The following is a 21628-nucleotide window of genomic DNA, read 5'->3' on the forward strand; positions in this document are numbered from 1 at the left end:
CTACTAAATTATTAACTGGAAAAGTCTTAATAGGGAAACTCCAGGAAAAGTAAGAGTTCTGCATATAACTAGTCATTGTAAATCATGCTTTCTCAAGCATTTTACGTGTTTTCCTGTATCTTCCTTATGATAAAACCTGCCATTATAGGCTGCTTCTTGTTTCCAGAGAGGAAAGTGATTTCCGAAGGCAATATGGTAGCTGGATTCCAACTTTTAGATCAAAAAGCTACAGGTGGCTTAAGAAAAAGTAGATTACATTTTTTAGAAGGCTGCTGGGTAAAACTTTCTAATTTTCTGCAGTTTACCCTTAAGTTAGTTACATAAAAATACAGTAGGGAAATCTAACATTTAACAAATTGAGTCAAATGTATCAAAATTGAACATACTACATTATTTATTTGGTATAACTCAAAAAAAACTGGACACATATATACGATGTTGTGGCTGTCATACATGTATATTGCGCCAAAAATAGACATAAGTAAATAGGTAAAAATTTAGAAATGGATGTTTGTGTTTTCAAATTAGTCGTACATGTTGCAGAACAAAGCAAAAAATAGTGCAAATCTTTGTAAAGCCCATTATGCAACATTTTTGCCCCCCATGTACTGCGCCTAATAAAGTTATTTCACGGAGGGAATGTTAATTTTTTGGACATGAAGTTTACTTAAGGTATTTGTTCTTTTTACATACAATACACTTTACAGTATATTAGTACAATAAAGACATACACAAAAAAACTCCAGTGTCTAGTTTTTACATTGGAAAAGAATTGAATGAAGCCAAAACTGAGATTGGAAGTTTAAAAGAAGTACAATTAAAATGCCTTGACAATGTTTCTGTTTAACTACCGAGATTGTTCAATATTGCTCAATATTGAATGTGATTTTTTTTTGTGCTGCAGAACAAGCACAATAATATTATTTTCAAAAAGCCGATGCTTCACGCAATGTAGATACAATTGGGCCGCTCAGACCAAGAAAAGATGAAACGTTCAAAGAAATTGACGATTTCAAAGATGAGCACATTATGCTGAAATAGTATTGTTATTTCTCGCTGCTCTGAGCAGAAGATCCATTCAAAATAGATCTTGTAAATCTTTAAAATAATTCTGCTGCAAATAATTACCCCAGAACTCTGCAATCAAGTGCATTTTTGCAAAAGAAAATCAATTACTCTTTTTAAAGCTGTAGATTCTTGAAAAACACAATTGCTAAAGGCAGAAAGGTCGGTTATTATTGAGTCGCTCTATTATCTTTAGTTAAATGGACTTTCCATGGAGTTTTGTGTCATTAGAAGATATTTAGCATAAAAGCAATACAGTGGAAAGATACCTGCACCACTCAGTAGTGAGTTGTGGTTAGACTTAAACTTTATTCACTTTTACCATCTTTTACATTAACGAAATTGGGCTTCACTTATTATAAGTAACCACATTCAACAAGCAGGTCCTCATGGAAATGAAAGGAAAACTCCACAGTAAAATAAAGTCTCCCTTTGTCAGTGTTCATGAGGGAACCGCTCAGGCTCCCTAAGGGCAAGTTCACACAGGACAGTTTTGTGCAGTTTTTGATTATTTACTTTTTAGTTAAAGGAACACTCCCACAATTTTTTTTAATTCTCTGGCCCATTAGACAGGCACATTATGTAAATTGTCGTGACGGTAATCTTCTTACCAGTGGCTGTATTTGTGGGTTATCCACTCCCTTCTGGTCATCATCTGTGTCATGTGACCATCAATAGGACTCTCCAACTGCCACAGATTCTCATGTGTGGACAGGAAATCCGTTTCTCTATTCATTACTATCACAGTGTCGATGTGAGTCTTATAGGAATGAGACGCTGCGGCAGTTGGAGAGTCCTATTGCTGGTCACATGACACAGCTGAGGACCAGAAGGGAGTGATAACTCACCAATACAGCCACCGGTAAGAAAATTACCTTCACCACAATTTACATAATGTGCCTTTCCAACGGGCCAGAGAATCAAGAATTTTGTGGGAGTGCTTCATTAAAGCCAGGAGTGGATTCTAAGGGAAGGAGTAACTTATACTTCTCATATTTTGATCCAGTATCAATTTTGGCGAAAAAAACAAAACACTTCTCTGTGTGAACTTGGATTAATGAATATAATTTGCAAGTGCAGAGCAAGATATTAGACTGCTACCTAGCAAAAAGCAAAGGAAATCATGCTGGATTTGCATTACTACTTCCGTCACTAAAGTGTCTGGAATCGCCCCCGGCCCACGCACACATTATTCTGAAGAAGATGGTTGCTAGTAACTGCTGCTGGAGCAGGAAGTTTTAGTAGATTCTTTTACCAATGCATTTGGAGAGCTAAGGTTCCATTCACACAGCCACCATGGTTTTCCATTTTAAGGGAAACCACGACGGTGGTGTTGTATCCTTCACATGACGGACAACAACAGCACCTGACATGCCCCATTGAATATAATGGGGTCCATTGGGTTTCTGTCATGGTGTCCGTCATTTTGATGGCAGATTAAGCGCTGCATGCTGCGCTATTCTTCCCGCCAAATATAATGGAACTGCCGGCGGAGACTCGGAATTGAGCCTATGATGGTAGTGTGAACTCTTGTGACTAATTTGTGGATTAGGGAACCTGAAGGAGAGACAGTGTCTTAGTGGTAGTTTTCTTTAACAAACAAAAAGAAGGGCAATTTGTATACATGGTCTGTTCAAAATAATCAAAAGAATATAGGAAATATCAGAGCAATTAACATTATAGGCAATTTATATGGAAGAATTGGACATTTCATAGACAAAAGATTATTTCACTAATCACAGACAAGAGCAAGCTGCTGAATGCCATTGTAATCAGCATTTTGCCGAACTGTGCAGGGTGTACTTCCCAAAAATAACATGCTACTTCTTGTCTTTTCCTTTGCCTTAATGAGTATATAAATTTTTTTATTTATGTTCCTTATTTCCTATTTTTCCCCCTGTATAACGGGTAAAAAGAGGGTAGTGACTACCTCATCTATTTTATTGTATCCTTTGCTACGCTAGTAAAATCTAGTCGATAAGCGCAATCATTTTTATTTTTATGAAATGTTCACAGGCGCTGAAAAATTGGTTCTAAAAATGAGAATTCTGAATAATTTATATGGATATCTTCAAGCCCTATTCCGACGAATGTCCCAAAACTTGCAATAAACCTGTCACGTGAACATATCCTCAGGCTGGATTTACACATTGCGTATTTGTTGCAAGTTTTGGTTCCGATTTTTTAGCCAAACAAGAAGTGGTTTCAAAAGGAATGGGAAAAATAAAGGTAGAACTGATATGTCTCCTTCCTCCTTGATCCATTTCTGGCTTTGGCTTAAACATCTACATCAAAATCTGCAACAAATATGCAATGTGTGAATCCAGCCTGAGAGTCATTGTTCATGTTAATAATGCAGCTACAGTGGTGTTAGTAGAAACTGCTGAAGAAAAAATTGGCTTAGGCTGAATTAATACCCCATTTATGGTTAATGTTCAGGGTAAATGCCTAGAAAATATCCAGACATATTCAACAACATCACCATAGACTTTAATATCCAAGGTTGTCCATTTGGAATTTGTTGGACGGTATATTTTGAGATACCACAGCCTAAATTGTATTAAAAAGATCAGCTGATTAAGCTTTTCAATTCAATTCTATATTAAAAAATGTATACCAGATGGTAAACATTTTATTATAGGAGTCAATGGTAGATATATGCAACTCTATAGGCATACAGTTGCATATGCCTGGCACATACATCTAGGATCTCAAACAGTCCTTCCAAACATAATATCCGAATGTGGTGTGCCCATAGCATTAGTCATTGAAGAATAATGTGGTTGGCAAATATGCCATTGAGACTCCGGTGGATATGTATCTGCTATCTTGACATAAAGTTGTCCAGTATATAGTGCAGGCATACAATATTATGGCATTATACAATACGCTGAACACTAGGATACAATAGATATATGTGGGACACTTTTTTATGTAATGCCAATATATTTTGAATTTATATGTAAAACACTGCTGTATTTTTTTTAGCTATTTTCAGCAAGTCATAAAAAATATAAAAGTGAAACCAAAAGAATATTTTGAGACATCACATAGATATTACAGCAAGCAAAAACAGTACATTTTAGCAGTCTGTAAAAGACCCATGTTTTAAATGCAAGAGTAGTTCAGCTTGTCCAATGGTAATGAATTGATGTGGTGTACATGCTACGCGAAATGTGAACCCTCTCCGCTTACAATCACTAGTGAATGGCATAAAAGCCCATGAGACCTGTCTAAATTTCTAGTGCGGAGTGTGGCCTTAACACACGGGATGATAGGTCTCTCTTCTTATAGATTCAATTCAGAAGCAATTGTTTGACTATTAGGCAAATCTTTGTGTAAATTGCACTTATTATACCTGAAACCCCCAACTAATAGGACATCTGCTGTTCAGTAGATAGTTCTCAATTGTAGTATTGAGAACTATACTCTTATTGAATTATTGGCATTGAAAAATTGCTTACATACTAATTTATGTAAATTGCAATTGAAGAATAACTTGTTTATTACAATTCAAAAAATACTTGAAATGGAAAACATTATACTATATTATTCTCGGTGCCAGTTCATAAACTTTTATATGACCGGCACACAATATATAGAGTAGACGTGTATATGGATGACTTCAGTATACTGGTATTTAGTCGAGTTTCATACTGTAAATAAAACATGAGGCAATCAGCTCAAACATATATTCCGGTGCCTTGAGGTTCCTAGTCGGCTAGACGTGTCTGGCATCTGGGCAACTCAGCAGGTGCCTGGGATGTTACATCAAATATTACACCTTAGGTTGTAAAATGTTGACTGATGTTCGACCACGGCAAACAAATGCAATTTCTATGGTGAAAGCAGATCCTTACCAGGACATTGTACTGGGAGACAGATATATTGTTTGGGTGGACCGTGAGCCTGACACACTGCTTCATCTCTGATGCAAATCTTCTGGCCTCATGAGATCGCTCACATCTCTCTTTTCTTGTACAGCTGAAACCGAGAGGAAAAATAAATATTAAATCAAGTCTTTTAAAATTCCCCAGGCAGAAGATACTTCAGCATGCAACAGTCTAAAGAACGTAGAAGCTATATCTGGGGAACTACAAGACCCAATATTTTATCAAAATTTTCAGATGGACATGATGGCCACCCTTGCTCTCGGTCAAAAAATATAAAATTAGTATTATTGCAGCAAAAAAATAAAATGGTGTTACATTAAAATGTGCTATAAGGCTCAGTTCACATCTCGTTTTGTGCACGTTTGTGGTATAGGACGACGTATATGTTTTTAAAGTTATAAAAACGTATGCATTTGTAACATACGCTTACGTTTTTTGCAGAATACATCGTATACATTTTTATACGTTGGTGTCTGTTCTTACTTCTAAAAATGTATACGTTTTTTGTTCTTGAGCTAAATAAAACCATAAAGTCAAGATTTCCCATATATGGTGACAAAACGTATACGTTTTACGTATGCAAAAGTAGGGTTTAAGATTGCATACGTCATCTTGACTTTAATACAAATAAAAACGTGCGGTATATGTTTTGGAAAAGTACTGTAAAGCGTAGTAGACTACGCTTTTCAGGACATGGAAAAAAATAGGATAGAACGTAAGTACACAAAACGTATGCACAAACGACACCATTAAGGCGTCCGTCCTGACCATAGAAATCAATGTACACGCTGTGGTACGCGTTTTGACACTGGATTTTTCATGTCAGAATGTGCGCGTCAGATGTACAGTAAAAACTAGATGTGAACTTAGCCTTACACATGGCAAAGATTCTCAGTGCCATGGTTTGGCTGTCTGTCAGGTGCTGTATGTTGGAGGTATTCGGAGGGCAGCATGTGTGCATGGGCCTTATTCTAATATAAGTGATCAGCACAATATCTTTTAACTTCTTGCATTATAAACCGGTTGCCAATGTTTGTGGCCCTGTTTACCGTCCTCCTCAGAAAAACCCTTTAAGAACATGATGTCATTGATGTCAAAGGCAGTCGCCATAAAATGCACAGCAAGAGTCTCTCCAGCAATTTCTTCTTTAGAAAACAATGCCAACAACCTAGATGCCACGCTTACCAGGGCTTAGAACATCGTATGACTTGCAAAACCCTATTTAGTATATAATGTCAATGATAATACAAAATACATGATTTGTCCTAACCAATTTCTTATTTAATATTATTTACATAAGAATGGGCAATGAGAGCTGCTCAACACAATGGATATGTTACATAATCTTCACTAAACCATAGCAACCAATCAAAAACATTTTGTGTCTAACCTCATCTGAATTAGATTGAGCAAGTCTAAGAACGGAATCCTCAAAATGTGATATCATATTGAACTTTATACAGATACCTATGTCTTGTATATACAATGGATCCATAATACGGCCGCAATATTCAGAACTCCCGCTGTCCTGCTGAATCAAATTTAGATTTCCATAGAACGCTAAGACGATCTAAGTTTGATTTAGTAGAAACACGTAAGGGCTGGGAATTGTGGCTGTAATCCTTAGGGCTTGTCCACACGTAGCGGAATTGCTGCGTATTTTCCGTCCTGAATTGCGGAAGGAAAATACGTAGCGGAATAGAGTTGGAATGTGATTTAACAAATGTCATCCACATGCTGCAGAAAAATTCAGTCCAGAAATTCTCGTGCGGTGCGTAATTTTATTTCCACAGCATGTCAATTATTGCTGCGGAAAGTGGACTGATTTCTTGCGTTTTTTTTATGTACTGCGTAATTTGCTGCGGAAACACTGCAGAATTTCTTACAGGGAATGGAAAAGACATCACAGGCAGAGGAAATATCACCATCACACAGCTCTTGAAAAATACGCACCCAAAAAATTCAGCAAAAAAATTCACTATTTTCGCAGTAAAAAACACATGAAATGGTGCAGATTTTCTGCATTGGATTGATGTGTAAATGCTGCAGAAATTTCTGTAGCGTGTCGACAAGCCACATTTGCTGTAATGCGACAACAAAAATCCAAAGATATTATTTTGTATACTACATATTATGACATCAATTGCAGTAACTGAATCTATGTTCAGTGATTTTTTTCCACCAACATCTAGATCTAGAAATACATATCTTTTGCTGTATATTATAAATATTCAAGAATTCCTAATGGTAATTCTCAAAGGCAATGCATCCACTGTACTGGGTTAAGTGTATAAAACTCTTGCAAACCGAGGCAGATGCCGATGGGGCAGCAGGGGAGCTATTAGCCGTGAAAACAAAACCGCTCTCATCAGATCTTTCAAAGAGAGAAGGGAGTTTGGCACAGCAGAGGCACCCACTGAAATTCTACCAATCAGATATGATTTAATTAGCAGAAAGTCAGAGGAATGCATTATTGGTATATGCCTTCTCAAATGTAGAACTCATTAGGAATCCCTGGTCAATTAATCTATGCTAATGGCAATGTTTATTTAATTTAATTTATTTATTTTAAAAATTGCTTCAAGAAATTGAGATGAATTCTTCATACTGTGGAACTCTTCAGTACAATAAAAAGTTATCTTAGATCAGGGATGTAATATATCAGCTACATCTAGAGTTAAAGAACAAAAAATAAATAAAGTAAAGAACGCCTTATACAAATCTCAGTGTCCAAATCAAATTAATCGTACAAATTTTGGGATTATTTATAAAAACGATCAGACAGTTTTATAGGCTGAATGTTCTTACACAATATTGATCATAGGTGTTGACATTATTTATGACAGCTTTTTCTTTTCTGACACACAATAAAACATTTTTACATTTTACAAATGCGCGTAGGAGAGCTTTATAAATTTAGCGCTTGATCAACAAAATGTGAGACATTTTTATAAACAAAAAAGTGTCAGACCAGGAGCAGACTTTATAAATCACTTTCATTACTAAAAATGATTAACTAAAAATGTAAAAGTGAGACCATCTATATCTCAGATATATTTTTACTACATAACCTCGAGATCATTAAAAAATAATTAAATTATATCTTATAATAAGTTAAAAGACTTCAGAATGCTGTACATGATACATACACCTGCCTGTTTATCCATCAACAGATGTGTCCTTTTTTTTACCTTTCCTCTTGGCTCGACGTATCCCAAAATGAGTGGCGGAAGTTGACCAGCTTTAAAAAACAACAACATTCTGTCGGGAGTTGTTTGTTTATGGTATATGTCTCCATATGTAGCCACCTAGTGGTTGTGATGTGAATTACAGCATGTCTAGGGTTCTGACAAGACGTCTATCTATCTATCTATCTATCTATCTATCTATCTATCTATCTATCTATCTATCTATCTATCTATCTATCTATCTATCTATCTATCTATCTATCTATCTATCTATCTATCTATCTATCTCATATCTATCTATCTATCTATCTATCTATCTATCTATCTATCTATCTATCTATCTATCTATCTATCTATCTATCTATCTATCTACGTTTGTTACGTACATTGCTGTTTGCACTATTATTGCTTCCCTTGTTAGATGTCATTTCATGGTGGTGGCTTCTTCAGACCTGCATTTGTTTCTGACTCCTGTGTCATTCTGCTTCTATTGCACCTTGCACCAGCAAAGCAATGGTTAACTCTTTCCCTGTTTCTGTTGAGCTCATCATGGCTTGCTATTTAAGGCTAGGGCTAGACATAGACTTTTGTTTTGTAGTGAGTGATAAATCTCTGTCCATAGGAATGTATTAGGCTAAAGTATTTGTCTCTCTGCAGAAAAATCACTGTGCTAAATCACTGTCCATAGGAATGCATTGAGTAGCTTAAAAATCTCTTCAAAGTCTCTCCAGTCAAGCATGCAGCTCTGAAATCCCAGCATGTACGATTATAAAAAAAAATCGCTACAAAATCTCACGTTTGGAGCAATTTTGAAGAAATTTCCAAGCTACTCAATGGATTCCTATGGACAGCGGTATCACAGCAATTATTTTGTTGCGAGATTAAGGGTATGTTCACACGAGGTCATTACGATCCGTAATTGACGGACGTATTTCGGCCGCAAGTACCGGACCGAACACAGTGCAGGGAGCCGGGCTCCTAGCATCATAGTTATGTACGACGCTAGGAGTCCCTGCCTCGCTGCCGGACAACTGTCCCGTACTGTAATCATGTTTTCAGTACGGGACAGTAGTTCCACGGAGAGGCAGGGACTCCTAGCGTCGTACATAAGTATGATGCTAGGAGCCCGGCTCCCTGCACTGTGTTCGGTCCGGTACTTGCGGCCGAAATACGTCCGTCAAATACGGACGTAATGACCTCGTGTGAACATACCCTAATACTCTAGCCTAATACATTCCTATGGACACCGAATTATAGCTAACTACAAAAAACTCTGTCTAGCCCCAGTCGTAACATCGTAAGCAGAACGCCTCCAAACATCTGCCCATTGATTTCAATGGGAAAAACGGCATTCTCTTCCAATGGGCCGTTTTTTTACGCGGCTGTTTCGAAAAACGGCCGCATAAAAAAACGGCCGCGAAAAGGAAGTGCAGGTCACTTCTTGTGACGTTTTTGGAGCAGTTTTTCATAGACTCTATTTAAAGCAGCTCCAAAAACGGTCGTGAAAAGCGCGAGTGGCTTAAAAAACTTCTGAAAATCAGAAGTTCAGATGTTTTTGGTTAAGCGTGTGAACATAGCCTTAGGCGGGATTCACACGACAGGGTTTCCCGTCCGGGTGCCGGCCGTTCATAAATCGGCCGGCACCCGGCTGCATTAGGAATAATAGACCCCTAATGGGTTTATTCACACGACCGATTTTTTGACGGGCCGGGAAAACCGGCCGTCAAAAAATGGGACATGCCCTATTTTCGGCCGGGTACCCGGCCGCCCAGCTCCCATAGAAGTCTATGGGGCCGGGTAATACACGGCCATCACCGGAATGTGTCCCGAGTAATGGCCGGGTCTACCGTCGCTCGTGCACTCTCTCCTCCTCCTCACAGCGCAGAGTGCATGTGAGGAGGAGGAGTTGATGCCATTCGGACGAATGGCTACGCTGGAGATACTGTGTGGCAGGGCCGGGGTGTACAGCAGGTGGAAGGGAGCGCTGCGCTTGCTCCCTTCCCCTGCTTGTTACGGTTCCCGACCGCTGGCTGTGTTTTTACGGCCAGCGGTCAGGGTCCTTAAAACCCGAGCCATAGACTTTTTATGGCTCGGGTTTTAACTTGCTGCCCGCGCGATCGGGCAGCTGAATGTCGGGTCTCCGGCTGTCAGTGACTGCCGGGGACCCTGAGGAGAGGATAGAAGCAGCTTTCCCTGCTTCTGTCTTCTCCGATGTCTTTTTACACAGCGCTCAATGAACGCTGTGTATAGGAATAGAGACAGCAGCAGCGGCGCTGTCTCTATTCCTCCCGGTGATCATGTGACTGGTCACATGATCGCCGGGTGCCGTTACTGACAGACTGCTGCTGGGTCTAACTAGACCCAGCACAGCCCAGTTAGTGACAATCGTCACTATGAGAGGGCTGATTTCCCCTGTAACTGGGGCTGCTGTGCAGCTCCAGTTACAATGGAAAAACATGGTGTAAAAGAAAGAAAAAAAATATATAAAGTTCCAAAAAGGTCTTTTTTGACCTTTGAGGGACAGACCATAATAATAAAAAAATAAGTAAAGTGCAAAAAATTCATCCGATTAAAAAACGGTCAGGGAAAAAAACGGATGCAAATCGGGTCCAAATCGGCCGGTAAAAACAGCAACACGGCCCGGAACGGAATCGGAACGGATGCAAACCGGATGCAAACCGGCCAGGAAAATCGGCCAAAAACGGCCGATTTTCCCGGCCGACACTCGGACCCTGTCGTGTGAATGAGGCCTTACTGAGTGTTTGCTGCAGTTTTGTAACAATATTCATGTACTTCTTAATTGCTGTGAAAAACGCATAGCAAAAACCGTATGCATTTTACAGCAAATTGCTGCAGTTCTGCGATGCTTTTTGTTGCCCGTGTGGTTATTAGAGGTGAAGTATATAATTTCCATGTGCTTCACCTGTAGTAACTGCATGGTCAAAAACCACATCACTAAATCGCTTCAACTTGCGGTAAAATGCACAGCAATTTCCCAGTAATTAAGAAGCACATGAAAATCGACACAAAACTATAGTAAGAACACGGTAAAACCGCAATCAAAACACCCTGTGGAGTCCCAGCCTTACAAGTGCGATTCCTGATAGTGGTTTTGTCCAGCCCTCTTCTCTTCTGTACTCAAGATGCCTTCTTCCAAGTCATTGGGGCAGATGTACTACTAGGACTAAGGAGCTTCACAAACGAGCGTGTTCGGTCCGTGATATACGGTCCGTACGTCAGACCGTATGATTACAGTACAGGACAGTTGTCCCGCAGCGAGGCAGTGACACCTAGCGTCATAGCTAACTATGATGCTAGGAGCCCGGCTCCCTGCAGTGTGTTCGATCTAGGAAATGCGGCCGACGTACGGAGCGTATATCAAGGCCTAAGACTAGAAAGTGTTTTGTGAAAATTAGCGCAGCTTGGTGCAATTTTTAAGGTTTGCACCTCACTAGACACATTTTAGTGCTCTGAAAAGGGATGTGGCTCAGTGGTAAAGAAGTATTGTTTATTGGAAAAAGGCATGGTTTAAAATGCGCCAATGTGCGCAAAAAATTTGCTAAAAAAACTGGTCTGTCTTCACATTTCAGTCCTGTGACCAGTGGCGGATTAAGTGTATCATGGGCCCTGGGCTGTTGACACAACTTGGGCCCCCTCCTTCCCCCTCACACGCAATCCAACCCCCCCCAACCTGCTGACACTGTACCCGTCAGTGCCACTGACCTGACGGATATGGGCTTTAGCACTAGATATAGCTGCTCTGTATTCAGGATATAAAGCAGCTGTATCTCAAAAAGTAAACATTATTTTTAATAAAAAGTATTTAGAAAGTTGCACCAGACACTGATACACTAAGAAAAAAATAATCACAATAACAATAATAAAAAAATTGTAACACATCTCTTTAAAGTGTAACCAAACTTTTAAAAAACTGATATGTCGGAACTTTTAATCGGTTGGGGATCCGAGCACTGAGACCACCGATCGCTAAAGTGAAGTAGCAGAAGCGCACGATTGAATGCTGCACCGCTTCATTTCTGATCGGCATTCCTCTGAGTGGTATACGTCCGTACACAACTTGATCGGCTTTCCGAGAAAAGCAGATCAGAAAGTGGCACAGCGGTGCCCTGAGCATTTTTGCCACTTTGTTTTAGGGATCCATGGGTGTCTCAGTGCTCGGACCCCCACTGAGCAAAACTTCTGACCCTGTTCTACCTCTTTCTGCTATCGCTGCCTCCCGGCCACTTCCTGATTTCATGGACTTTCCGTAACTTTCATTCAGTTCTATGAGACTTACGGAAACAGCGTAGCTCAGCAAGCTATGCTGTTTTCGTAACTCACGACCATGTAATGAGGATGGGGTTGGGAGGCAGATAGAGAAGAAACAGGTAGTAAGAGGATTAGGGGGCCCCGTTCTAGAGATAGGTGCGGGTCCCAGAGGTGGGGCCTACATCTAGCTGCCATTTATGACAAATTCTGTGGATCCTGTGGATATTTCATAAATTTATCTCATGAGAAAACTGAGGACTGTATGGGGGAGATTATATTGCAAGGGGAGGTCAAGTTGTCTGACTGACTGCTGGGGGCTCTATAGGGGGGTCTGAGTGTCTGATTCTGATGTCTCTGGGGGGGAGATAGCCCTTCCATAGAGTCCTCAGCAGTTAGTTGCTCAGACCCCCCCTATAGAGCCCCCAGCAGTCAGTCAGACAACCTGACCTCCCCATGCAATATATTAGTAACTACTGAGGGGAAGGGGGGGGGGGTTATACTGAATGGGCGGGGGTCTAACCATCTAAGTGAATGCAGAGGACTCTATGAAGGGGGGAAATTATCCCCCTCAGCCCCCATAGAGCCCTCAGTATTTATTATACAGCGAGGGGGGGGGGGGTTGAGCATCTAACTGACTGCTGAGAGTCTATGGGAGGGAAATTATTATCCCCCCATAGAGCCCTCTGCAGTGAGTTAGATGCTCAACCCCCCCACTGTATAATTAATTCCCCCTTAGCGTCTGCCGTCAGTCAATTGTTGCTTGGGGCAGGAGGTGAATAGCAGACTAACCTTCCTCATCGCTCGACCACCGTCCTGCTCTTCTGTTCCTCACTGGTGGTACGTGCAGTGTCAAAGACGGGTGTGTTCTACCACGACTAGCAGACGCCCGTCTGCTAGTCCTATCCAGCCCCTGCTATTGCTGTCCCTCACCCTCCTCCCCATCAACAGCAGCGCCGGCGGCTCTATTCCGTCCCAGTCCGCCCCTCCCTCCCTATCAGCAGTGGCCATTAGTGGCGCTAGCACGCTGCATAGCTGCATGAAACTCTGAAGTGATTTTTTAAATTATGTGCAGTTCGGGCGGACATGGGCCCCCTGGGAGCCTTGGGCCCCAGGCGGCTGCCCAAACCGCCCATATGATAATCCGCTACTGCCTGCCACATTCCAGTCCTGTGACTCCATTCCTGTGTCTATATTCCAGCTCCTGGTATCCATGCCTCTTGTTCTCCTGGTACCTATTGTCCTACTGCTTCTGTGTCCACGCACCAGCTTGAGTCTACACTGCATCCTGTGTCTACTCTCTATTCCAGTGTTCACACCCTTTCCTGTTGTCACTTCTGTGTAAGGCTGCCACCTCATGGCTATTTTGGAAACCGCAACTTGTCAGACTCTTCAGTGATTATAATTACTGACATTATATTGACATAATGAAATAGAAAGCAAAAGAAAAAAATGGAGCAGCACTGTAGCAAAAAAAAAAACACACTGCAGGTGCACAGCTTCAAAAGGAGCAACCACTCCTTATGTCATGGAGTATAAAAAAAGTGAAAGTGAATTTATTCACCAAACATCCACTGCAATACTTCACCTTCTCAATGAAGGCATTTTCAAGTAAGTATAAGGAGCACAGCTCAGTCATTCAATGTTACAAATACATTATCAACTACATAAAGAATACATAAAAAATACAATGTATAAAACCATGTGTGCAAATAAAGTGCAATAGTGCTGACGGTCATTCAAAAACCAAATATGTCCTATATATTATAAACCTCAAGAGACATTATATTCTTTAAAACAGTGTATAATCATAATTGGTTATAGATAACATTCATTAGTGTAATTAATAATAGCTGACACTCACCAGTCTGACCAGACGCTATTGGAAAAAAACTCATATGTTCCAGGCTTGCAAACTTTGGCATATGCCTAGAACTATCCTGTTTATTGGGCATAACATATCACATGATCAGAGGTCTATGGAACGCAATGCAATAATCTATGAGCCAGTGTCATTGCGTCTCCACATGAGAGCATTACTGATGTGCATGCGCATCACTGACCCAAGTCTACGTCCACATCATCTAGTCTAAGGTATTGCCAGTACTACAGATTTTAAGAATTAGTAATAGTAGCGATAAATCTACAGTACTTATCAGAGGTACAGTATGACCTATCACCAGACCCCTTTTACGGTGAGGGCCACTCTGGGATCAATGGCTATATAGGGAGAACTAGGCATCCTTCATGTATAGCATCACTCATTAATCATGATTATACTAGTGTCTATGCGTTCCATTCGAAATATAGAAAAATAAAGTGCCATCTATTCAACTGACCTACTCACAAGATTTTTTTTATTGCATTGTGATCCATGTGCCCAAATGATCTAAAAAATACTTAAAAAATCATCTACACATATATCCAGAATTTAAAAAAGGAGAAAAAAATTGTTTTAAAAAAACAAAAAGCATAAGGCCTCATGCACACGGCCGAAGCCATGTGCACGGCCGTGATTTTCGTGTCACCCGCGAGCTGCCCGCAAATCACGGGCCATGCACATGGCCGCGGCCATTATTTTCATTGAGCCTGGACCGCAGAACACGGCTGTAATAAGGCATGTCCGTTCTTTCTGCGGTCCAGGCTCCTGGGCCATGCACGGACCGTGGAAACCACAATTGTGTGCATGGGCCCATAGAAATGAATGGGGCCGCAATTCTCCCGTGGATTTTCGGGGGAATTGCGGCCGCAAAAGCACGTTCGTGTGCATGTGGCCTAAGATATAATGAAATATGTATTTCCATGTGTCATACTTCCCTGCATTTATCTAAACTGGACTTTTCTAATCACTTCAACATCCCTAGCCACCTAAAAGTTTTCTCCATGTGACTTCATGGCTCCAACTCTATAAAACCCTTGAAGCTTGACATGGAAATATATGACATAAGTAACATGACCTTTTCCTCTCTGGTCATTCTGACTATAGTGAGTGCAGACAACAAGCCCGAGGTCTCCCATTATTGATCATACATATAAGGCTTACATATTGTTATGAATTGCTGCACATTGGAAAAAAGAAAACTGGTTTCCCATGTACAAAGTGGTTTCAATTCTAATTGGGGAACTTCTTTCATACATATTTTATCATATGGTTAACTAATATCATACAAGTTAGGTCTCCAGTCTTCTCCAGATTCACAAATGTTAGGAGATGATGGAAAAGTGACATATAGAATGTGACATGTCTTTAAAGGGTAACTAAACTTTCAACAAACTTCTGACATATAGTGACGTCAGAAGTTTTAAACGGTGGGGGTCCGAGAACTGAGAACCCCACCGATGGCTAAAGCTGCAGGAGCACTCAGGGGAACGATGTGCCACTTAGTTTCTGATCTGCTTCTTTTGAAAAGCCGATGTAACGGTGTATGGGCCCATAGACTTTCTATTGAGTCCGTACATCGTTACATCTGCTTTTTGAAAAAAGCAGATCAGAAACAAAACAGTTTAGCAGCCACCCGAATGCTTCTCTTGCTTCGTTTTAGCGATCTATGGGGGTCTCAGTTCTCGGACCCCCACCGATCAAAACTTCTGACATGTCACTGTAACATGTAAGGAGTTTGTTGAAAGTTTAGTTACCCTTCAAGGGACTTTTCAGCGTGTATTTTGTGAATAAAAATAAATGGAATGTAAAGCATTTTTTGCAGACTGCGGACTTTAATAACCTTGATTTACACCACATACAAATGTCAACAGGGAACACTTTCATATCTTGTTTTTTGGTAACTGCATAACTATTATAAAGCTCATACCTATTTCTTATTAACACAGATAGTTCTGTTTCCTGTTCTACCATTCATCATTGGACAATAAATAATTGGCCTGCAATGAGTGTTTATGTCATTATCTCAATATTTAGGGGAATTATCTGGGACAATTTTAAGTTTGGATTTATTTTCTAAAGTGCACTTTATGTAGAAAAAATACTTGGCTCCTGATTTCAGACGGAAATGTCACACATCATAAGGGCGCCTGCAGACCCGCTCTGGAAAAGTGAAACTTTTGGCTCTGCGTGAACGTCTAGTTTGCTGACCGGAGGGGGCACTGGCACATCATTTAAGACAGGACTCAATATGTGTTCATTCCAGATCAGTCCTGAAGTCATACAGAATGGGAAATCTTAGATCCTAGCAAAGCTCCTTCAATAGGTACAGTGTAGTGTTGCAGTTTGGGAATAAAGCTATCTCATGGATCTCTGCTTAGTACGTCCTTTCTTTCATATTCTGCCCCACAAAGAAAGGTGTATTGCTAGCAGCGAAGTGCATGAGAATGTCAACAGGAGGCTGCTAGTAACCGAGTCATACCAAGTCACATATTCACCTTATATACTTAAAGGCTAAGCCTATAGTATATGTTATCTGGGCTTACTTTGCAGTTGTTTCCTGTAACTGAGAAGCTCATAAAAGGGGATAAATGGCCTTTTCAGTCCGCTGTTGCCTAGTGAAGACTGTTGCAACAGTTGTCTGCTAGGCAGCAATACCTTCTGTAAATGTCGCTATAATCGGCATTTACATTTATACATCGTGCAACCAATAAGAATTTACGGCGGCATGAAGAATTAAGATCAATGGTAAATAAGATGTTTCATTGTTTATGTTTTTCTTAATATTACGCTGGCCAATATGTTACTTTTTGTAGCATTTATATCATCTTTTTTTTCCATTGATTTTAATAGGGAAAAATGTGTCATTAACAATTGCAATGGGGTTTTTCATGGTAGTAGCAAAGAAAAATGCACATGGTGCCACATAGCTTTATTTTATATAAGAGATGGCGTAAATAAAATGATGGGAGCTATGCTCACCTAGTATGGTTGTGCTAATTCCCCTCACATCACATGAGGTCTCTTTTAGACCAGCGTATTTTGCATCCGTATTTCATCCATTTTTTGGGGACTGTAATATGGAGTTAATGTTATTCAATGAGGCTCTTCACATGGGCATTTAAAATACGTGCATATTTTAAAAATGCAGCATGCACTACTTTTATCTGTATTGCGGATGGAAAACGCCCATTGAAGTCTTTGGAGAGTGATTCAAATATGGATGCTTCTGTATTTGGTCCGTATGTGATTCGAATGTCATCTGTATTGCATCCGGTTTTTGTCTTGTTATTCAATTTTCTGCCTAGAAGACAGCCCTTCAGTAATATGGATCTGTAATACTGATGCAATACTGATGAAATACCAACAATGTACTGATGCAATATTGTCCGTAACACTTCAGTTTAGGGATCCGTATTACAGACGTTTACATATACACTCATCCAAAAGGGACCTTAAAGCCATTTATAAGTATGGTAGCCAGCTGCTGCTTTACCTTGGAATGATCAGGGGAATTCCATAATGCTTGTTCTGAGACACTAGATACTGAATGAGAAGCGCAAATCGCTTCAGAAGATTTACTGTATTATGTATTATCAGATACCACGCGTTTTGGCACCATAGAGGCTCCTTTTGCTGGCTGATAATAAAGAATCATCACTTCTTTTAGCCTTGATTGTTGCCTTCTTCCAGTCTCCAGTGTCTTACAGGGATCATAGTATTTTAAATCGATAAGTGAATTCATAAGAACATGCTCTAAAGTTTATGATACAAGGGGGAGGAAACCTCCAGCTCACCAGCTCGCCGCCTGACAGTCCTGCTTCGCACGGATCTCCGCAACGGTCTAGGGTAGGCAATAGTACAAAAAGGAAGGATTTGATCCAGCGCTGCAATGGTGTGATTTAAAAAGGAACGTATTCCCAATTTTATTGGTATCAAAAAACTTGTTTAAAAATTTGGTAACAGGCTTGGCGTCAAGGCAGTATTTGGTAGGTGTAATAGGCCTACGCGTTTCGAGCACGGCTGGTGCTCTTAATCATGGCATTCATTCACTCCTGAATGAATGCCATGATTAAGAGCACCAGCCGTGCTCGAAACGCGTAGGCCTATTACACCTACCAAATACTGCCTTGACGCCAAGCCTGTTACCAAATTTTTAAACAAGTTTTTTGATACCAATAAAATTGGGAATACGTTCCTTTTTAAATCACACCATTGCAGCGCTGGATCAAATCCTTCCTTTTTGCACTCTAAAGTTTATCTCAGCTTTATACATGATTCTGGTATAGTTGAAAAGAGGTTCAGAACTAGGGAGCAGGCTTCAATTTACTTCCAGAATAACTTTTTTATTTAGACGTTCTGGGATTTTATGGAACGTGGAGTACCTTATATTGATATAACTCAACTTTAAGTAAAATATATATATTTTTAATATATATTTTTAATACTTTGACATATATAGTTTATGTGCTGTGTCACTAAGAATGAAAAGGAATATTGCCTAAACAAATTCACATTCCGCCCCCTTAAAAAAATCAATAAAAAAGATACTATGTTACTATAAAATGATATTGCCGTTCACTCGCGGGTTTAATGACCAGATTTAGTGGTGTATAAGCTGTAAAAATCAGAACCAAAATCTCAGCATTTCGCACTCTTGACTTTATGGTGACTGAAGTTAATAAGTTTCAGCAAAATTCACATTTACTGTGTAGTGGAACGTGGGTGAACCTGCACCTGCAAATGTTACAATGTGCCACTAATCTAAGGTAAAAACTAGCACTCCATACAATGTTCTTGAGTAAAACCTGTCAAAAATATCCCACTTAACCAAATGTTTGAGAATGAACCATCTTGTTAGGTTGTACAAATCCAAGTAAAAAAATTAAAAATAAAAAAATAAATGAATAAAAAATAAATAAAAAAAAATATATATATATTTTTATATATATATATATATATATATATATATATATATATATATATATATATATATATATATATATATATATATATATATATATACATATATAGGTGTAGCTGTATTTTTACATTGCACACAGAACTGATAAATGTTCATTGTCGGGAGGGCGGGATTGGGGGGCGTGGGTTTTGCGGGGGCAGTCAAAGGTTTGCTATGGGGCCAGTCTTTCCCTGTTACGCCCCTGTCCAGGAGATATATCATAATGACACTTTCTTCTTGCTTTTTTTACTAGGTTTTTACCTTGTTATGCTCTGTTCAAACAAAACATCATGGCTCCTCTTTGTAACAGACCCATAACAGCTATGATGGATCAGTTTCTGAATGTATCCCAGAGAATCCTGACGGACCCTATTAACTAATAGCGGGGTATGTCAGGTTTCTGTAGTGGTCCTTTTTATTTGACAACGAGAATGGTGCTGGAACGGGGTTGGACATATACGGTAGCTTTTACAGCCTGTTGTTCTCCACAGGGCCCGTTCTGACCACAGAGGGTATTGAAACAAAATATCCTGCTTCTCAGAAGAATAAGGCCAGTGTAGAAAATCCTTATCAATGCACACACAGTCCTTTTGTTACAGCAATAAACCTTTAGGATACCGTGACCTCTCACTGGTTTCAAAATGACACATAGCCAATAAGAAGTGACAGAGAAGCTATATAGATTCTGCCAGCTTATACACAGGGGCACTTTCTAAACATGAAATATTACAGCTTTTGACATGTTGTTTGAAGCAGGAGGTCATCTACAAGTAAGATGATGCAAGAAGCTTCGGATCAAATATCTACAGCTTCTAATTGTGGGACAGTTACGAGATGGCAGCGCATTATTTGGGACATTTTTTGACAGCTAATATATATATATATATATATATATATAGATATAGATATAGATATATATCTATATATATATATATATATATATATATATATATATAGATATAGATATATATAGATATATAGATATATATATATAGACATTTATTTGAACTGGGTTTGGGGCAATACAGCAGCGCTACTGAGTGTAATCATTAAAATTTCTTTCCTTGACTGGATCATTCAAAAGTGGAATTTCACAGAAAACTGAGCAGAAAGAATCGATTAGGAAGTTCCTCTGATTAAAAGAAAAAGTAAAGTAATTATAGAATATCTTATGTTATAATGTTATTTTGGGCTGTCTTCCTGAATGAATCTTTACCCTCATGCACACGACCGCGTTTTTGCGGATAAATTGCAGACCCATTATTTTCTATGGCCCCATGCACACGACCGTGATTTACACGGATCAGTGTGGGGGCTGCAAATCAGGACCGCAGAAACTCAGGTCAAGTCATTTTAGGGTCCAGGTTTGTAGATTCACCAATACTGGTGAATTCTTGTGGATCCGTGAGTCTGGATGATACACAGATGCACAACAAGGGTTTTTTGCGGTCCGATGTACCGCAACGGACCCATGGTTTTGCAGACTGCAAAACCAATGCGGCTGTGTGCATGAGGCCTTCCTAGTGAGTTTTTTTTTATACTTCTCCATGACTGTCCAATAATTCAGAATATTTGATAATCCAGCACATATCGGGTGTTGTCAATGATATATGTTTTGTCATTAAACAGTAGACACATGAGGTGCTCTGAGAAACCTCTGTTAGTGCCCTACTTTCTTACATTGTGATATGTTCTCATAATATCCATGGAATTATTCTTCAGAAATATTATACTGTATTTCAAGCCTTGGGTGTAAAGGGGTTTGGTTCTAGTGCATAACGTTGTTAAGTACTGTATTATATGTCCCATTTTTCATGTTTTTGAAATATAATAAGCATTACATCCTCCACTAATTTAGGATTGTTCAGCTAAAGTCAAACATTAGCCACGGGAGCGTGAATAACCTGATTTTGTAATGTTCATACAGAATTATGCAAATCCCAGACTTCATCCACAACACATACACATACATGGAAAGCGTGGAATAGTTCTATTAAAAAGGGAGTTCGATTTTCTTCACCCAAAGCACTACTGCCCAAGGGGCTGTGAATATAAAAGCTCTGCTCATGATGGCTCTGAATGCAATCCGATAGGTTTCTGTGTTTCAAGAAATTGTCTTTTCCATTAAAGAATCTTAACCATGGCAAGCAGCGCTTCACTGCACATTAGAAATATGTCTGACAATAGTTCACCTGGGGCTAAACTGCAAATCTCAGAACAGTCAGGGTAAATTTTAATTATTTTATATATTTGCATCTTATTTCAGAAATTATAAAACTCATCTGTGGATTTTTCTCATATTTTACTGTTTTTGCACATTTGAATATTTAATTTATTTTTATAATTTTTCAAATAATACTGAGATTTATCAAAA

The 21628-nt window shown here is 39.4% G+C and overlaps 1 protein-coding gene across 1 annotated transcript in view; it reads right to left on the reverse strand.

The window, feature by feature from the left end:
• Positions 1-21628, reverse strand: part of PLXNA4 (plexin A4) — a 715975-nt gene that overhangs the window by 243489 nt on the left and 450858 nt on the right. Inside the window, exon 6 of the mRNA XM_075857507.1 lies at positions 4926-5049. Within this exon, the coding sequence (XP_075713622.1) occupies positions 4926-5049 (124 nt within the window). The remainder of the gene's footprint in view (positions 1-4925; positions 5050-21628) is intronic.

This window comes from Rhinoderma darwinii, chromosome 3, assembly GCF_050947455.1.
Source record: "Rhinoderma darwinii isolate aRhiDar2 chromosome 3, aRhiDar2.hap1, whole genome shotgun sequence".
Classification (NCBI taxonomy): Eukaryota; Metazoa; Chordata; class Amphibia; order Anura; family Rhinodermatidae; genus Rhinoderma; species Rhinoderma darwinii.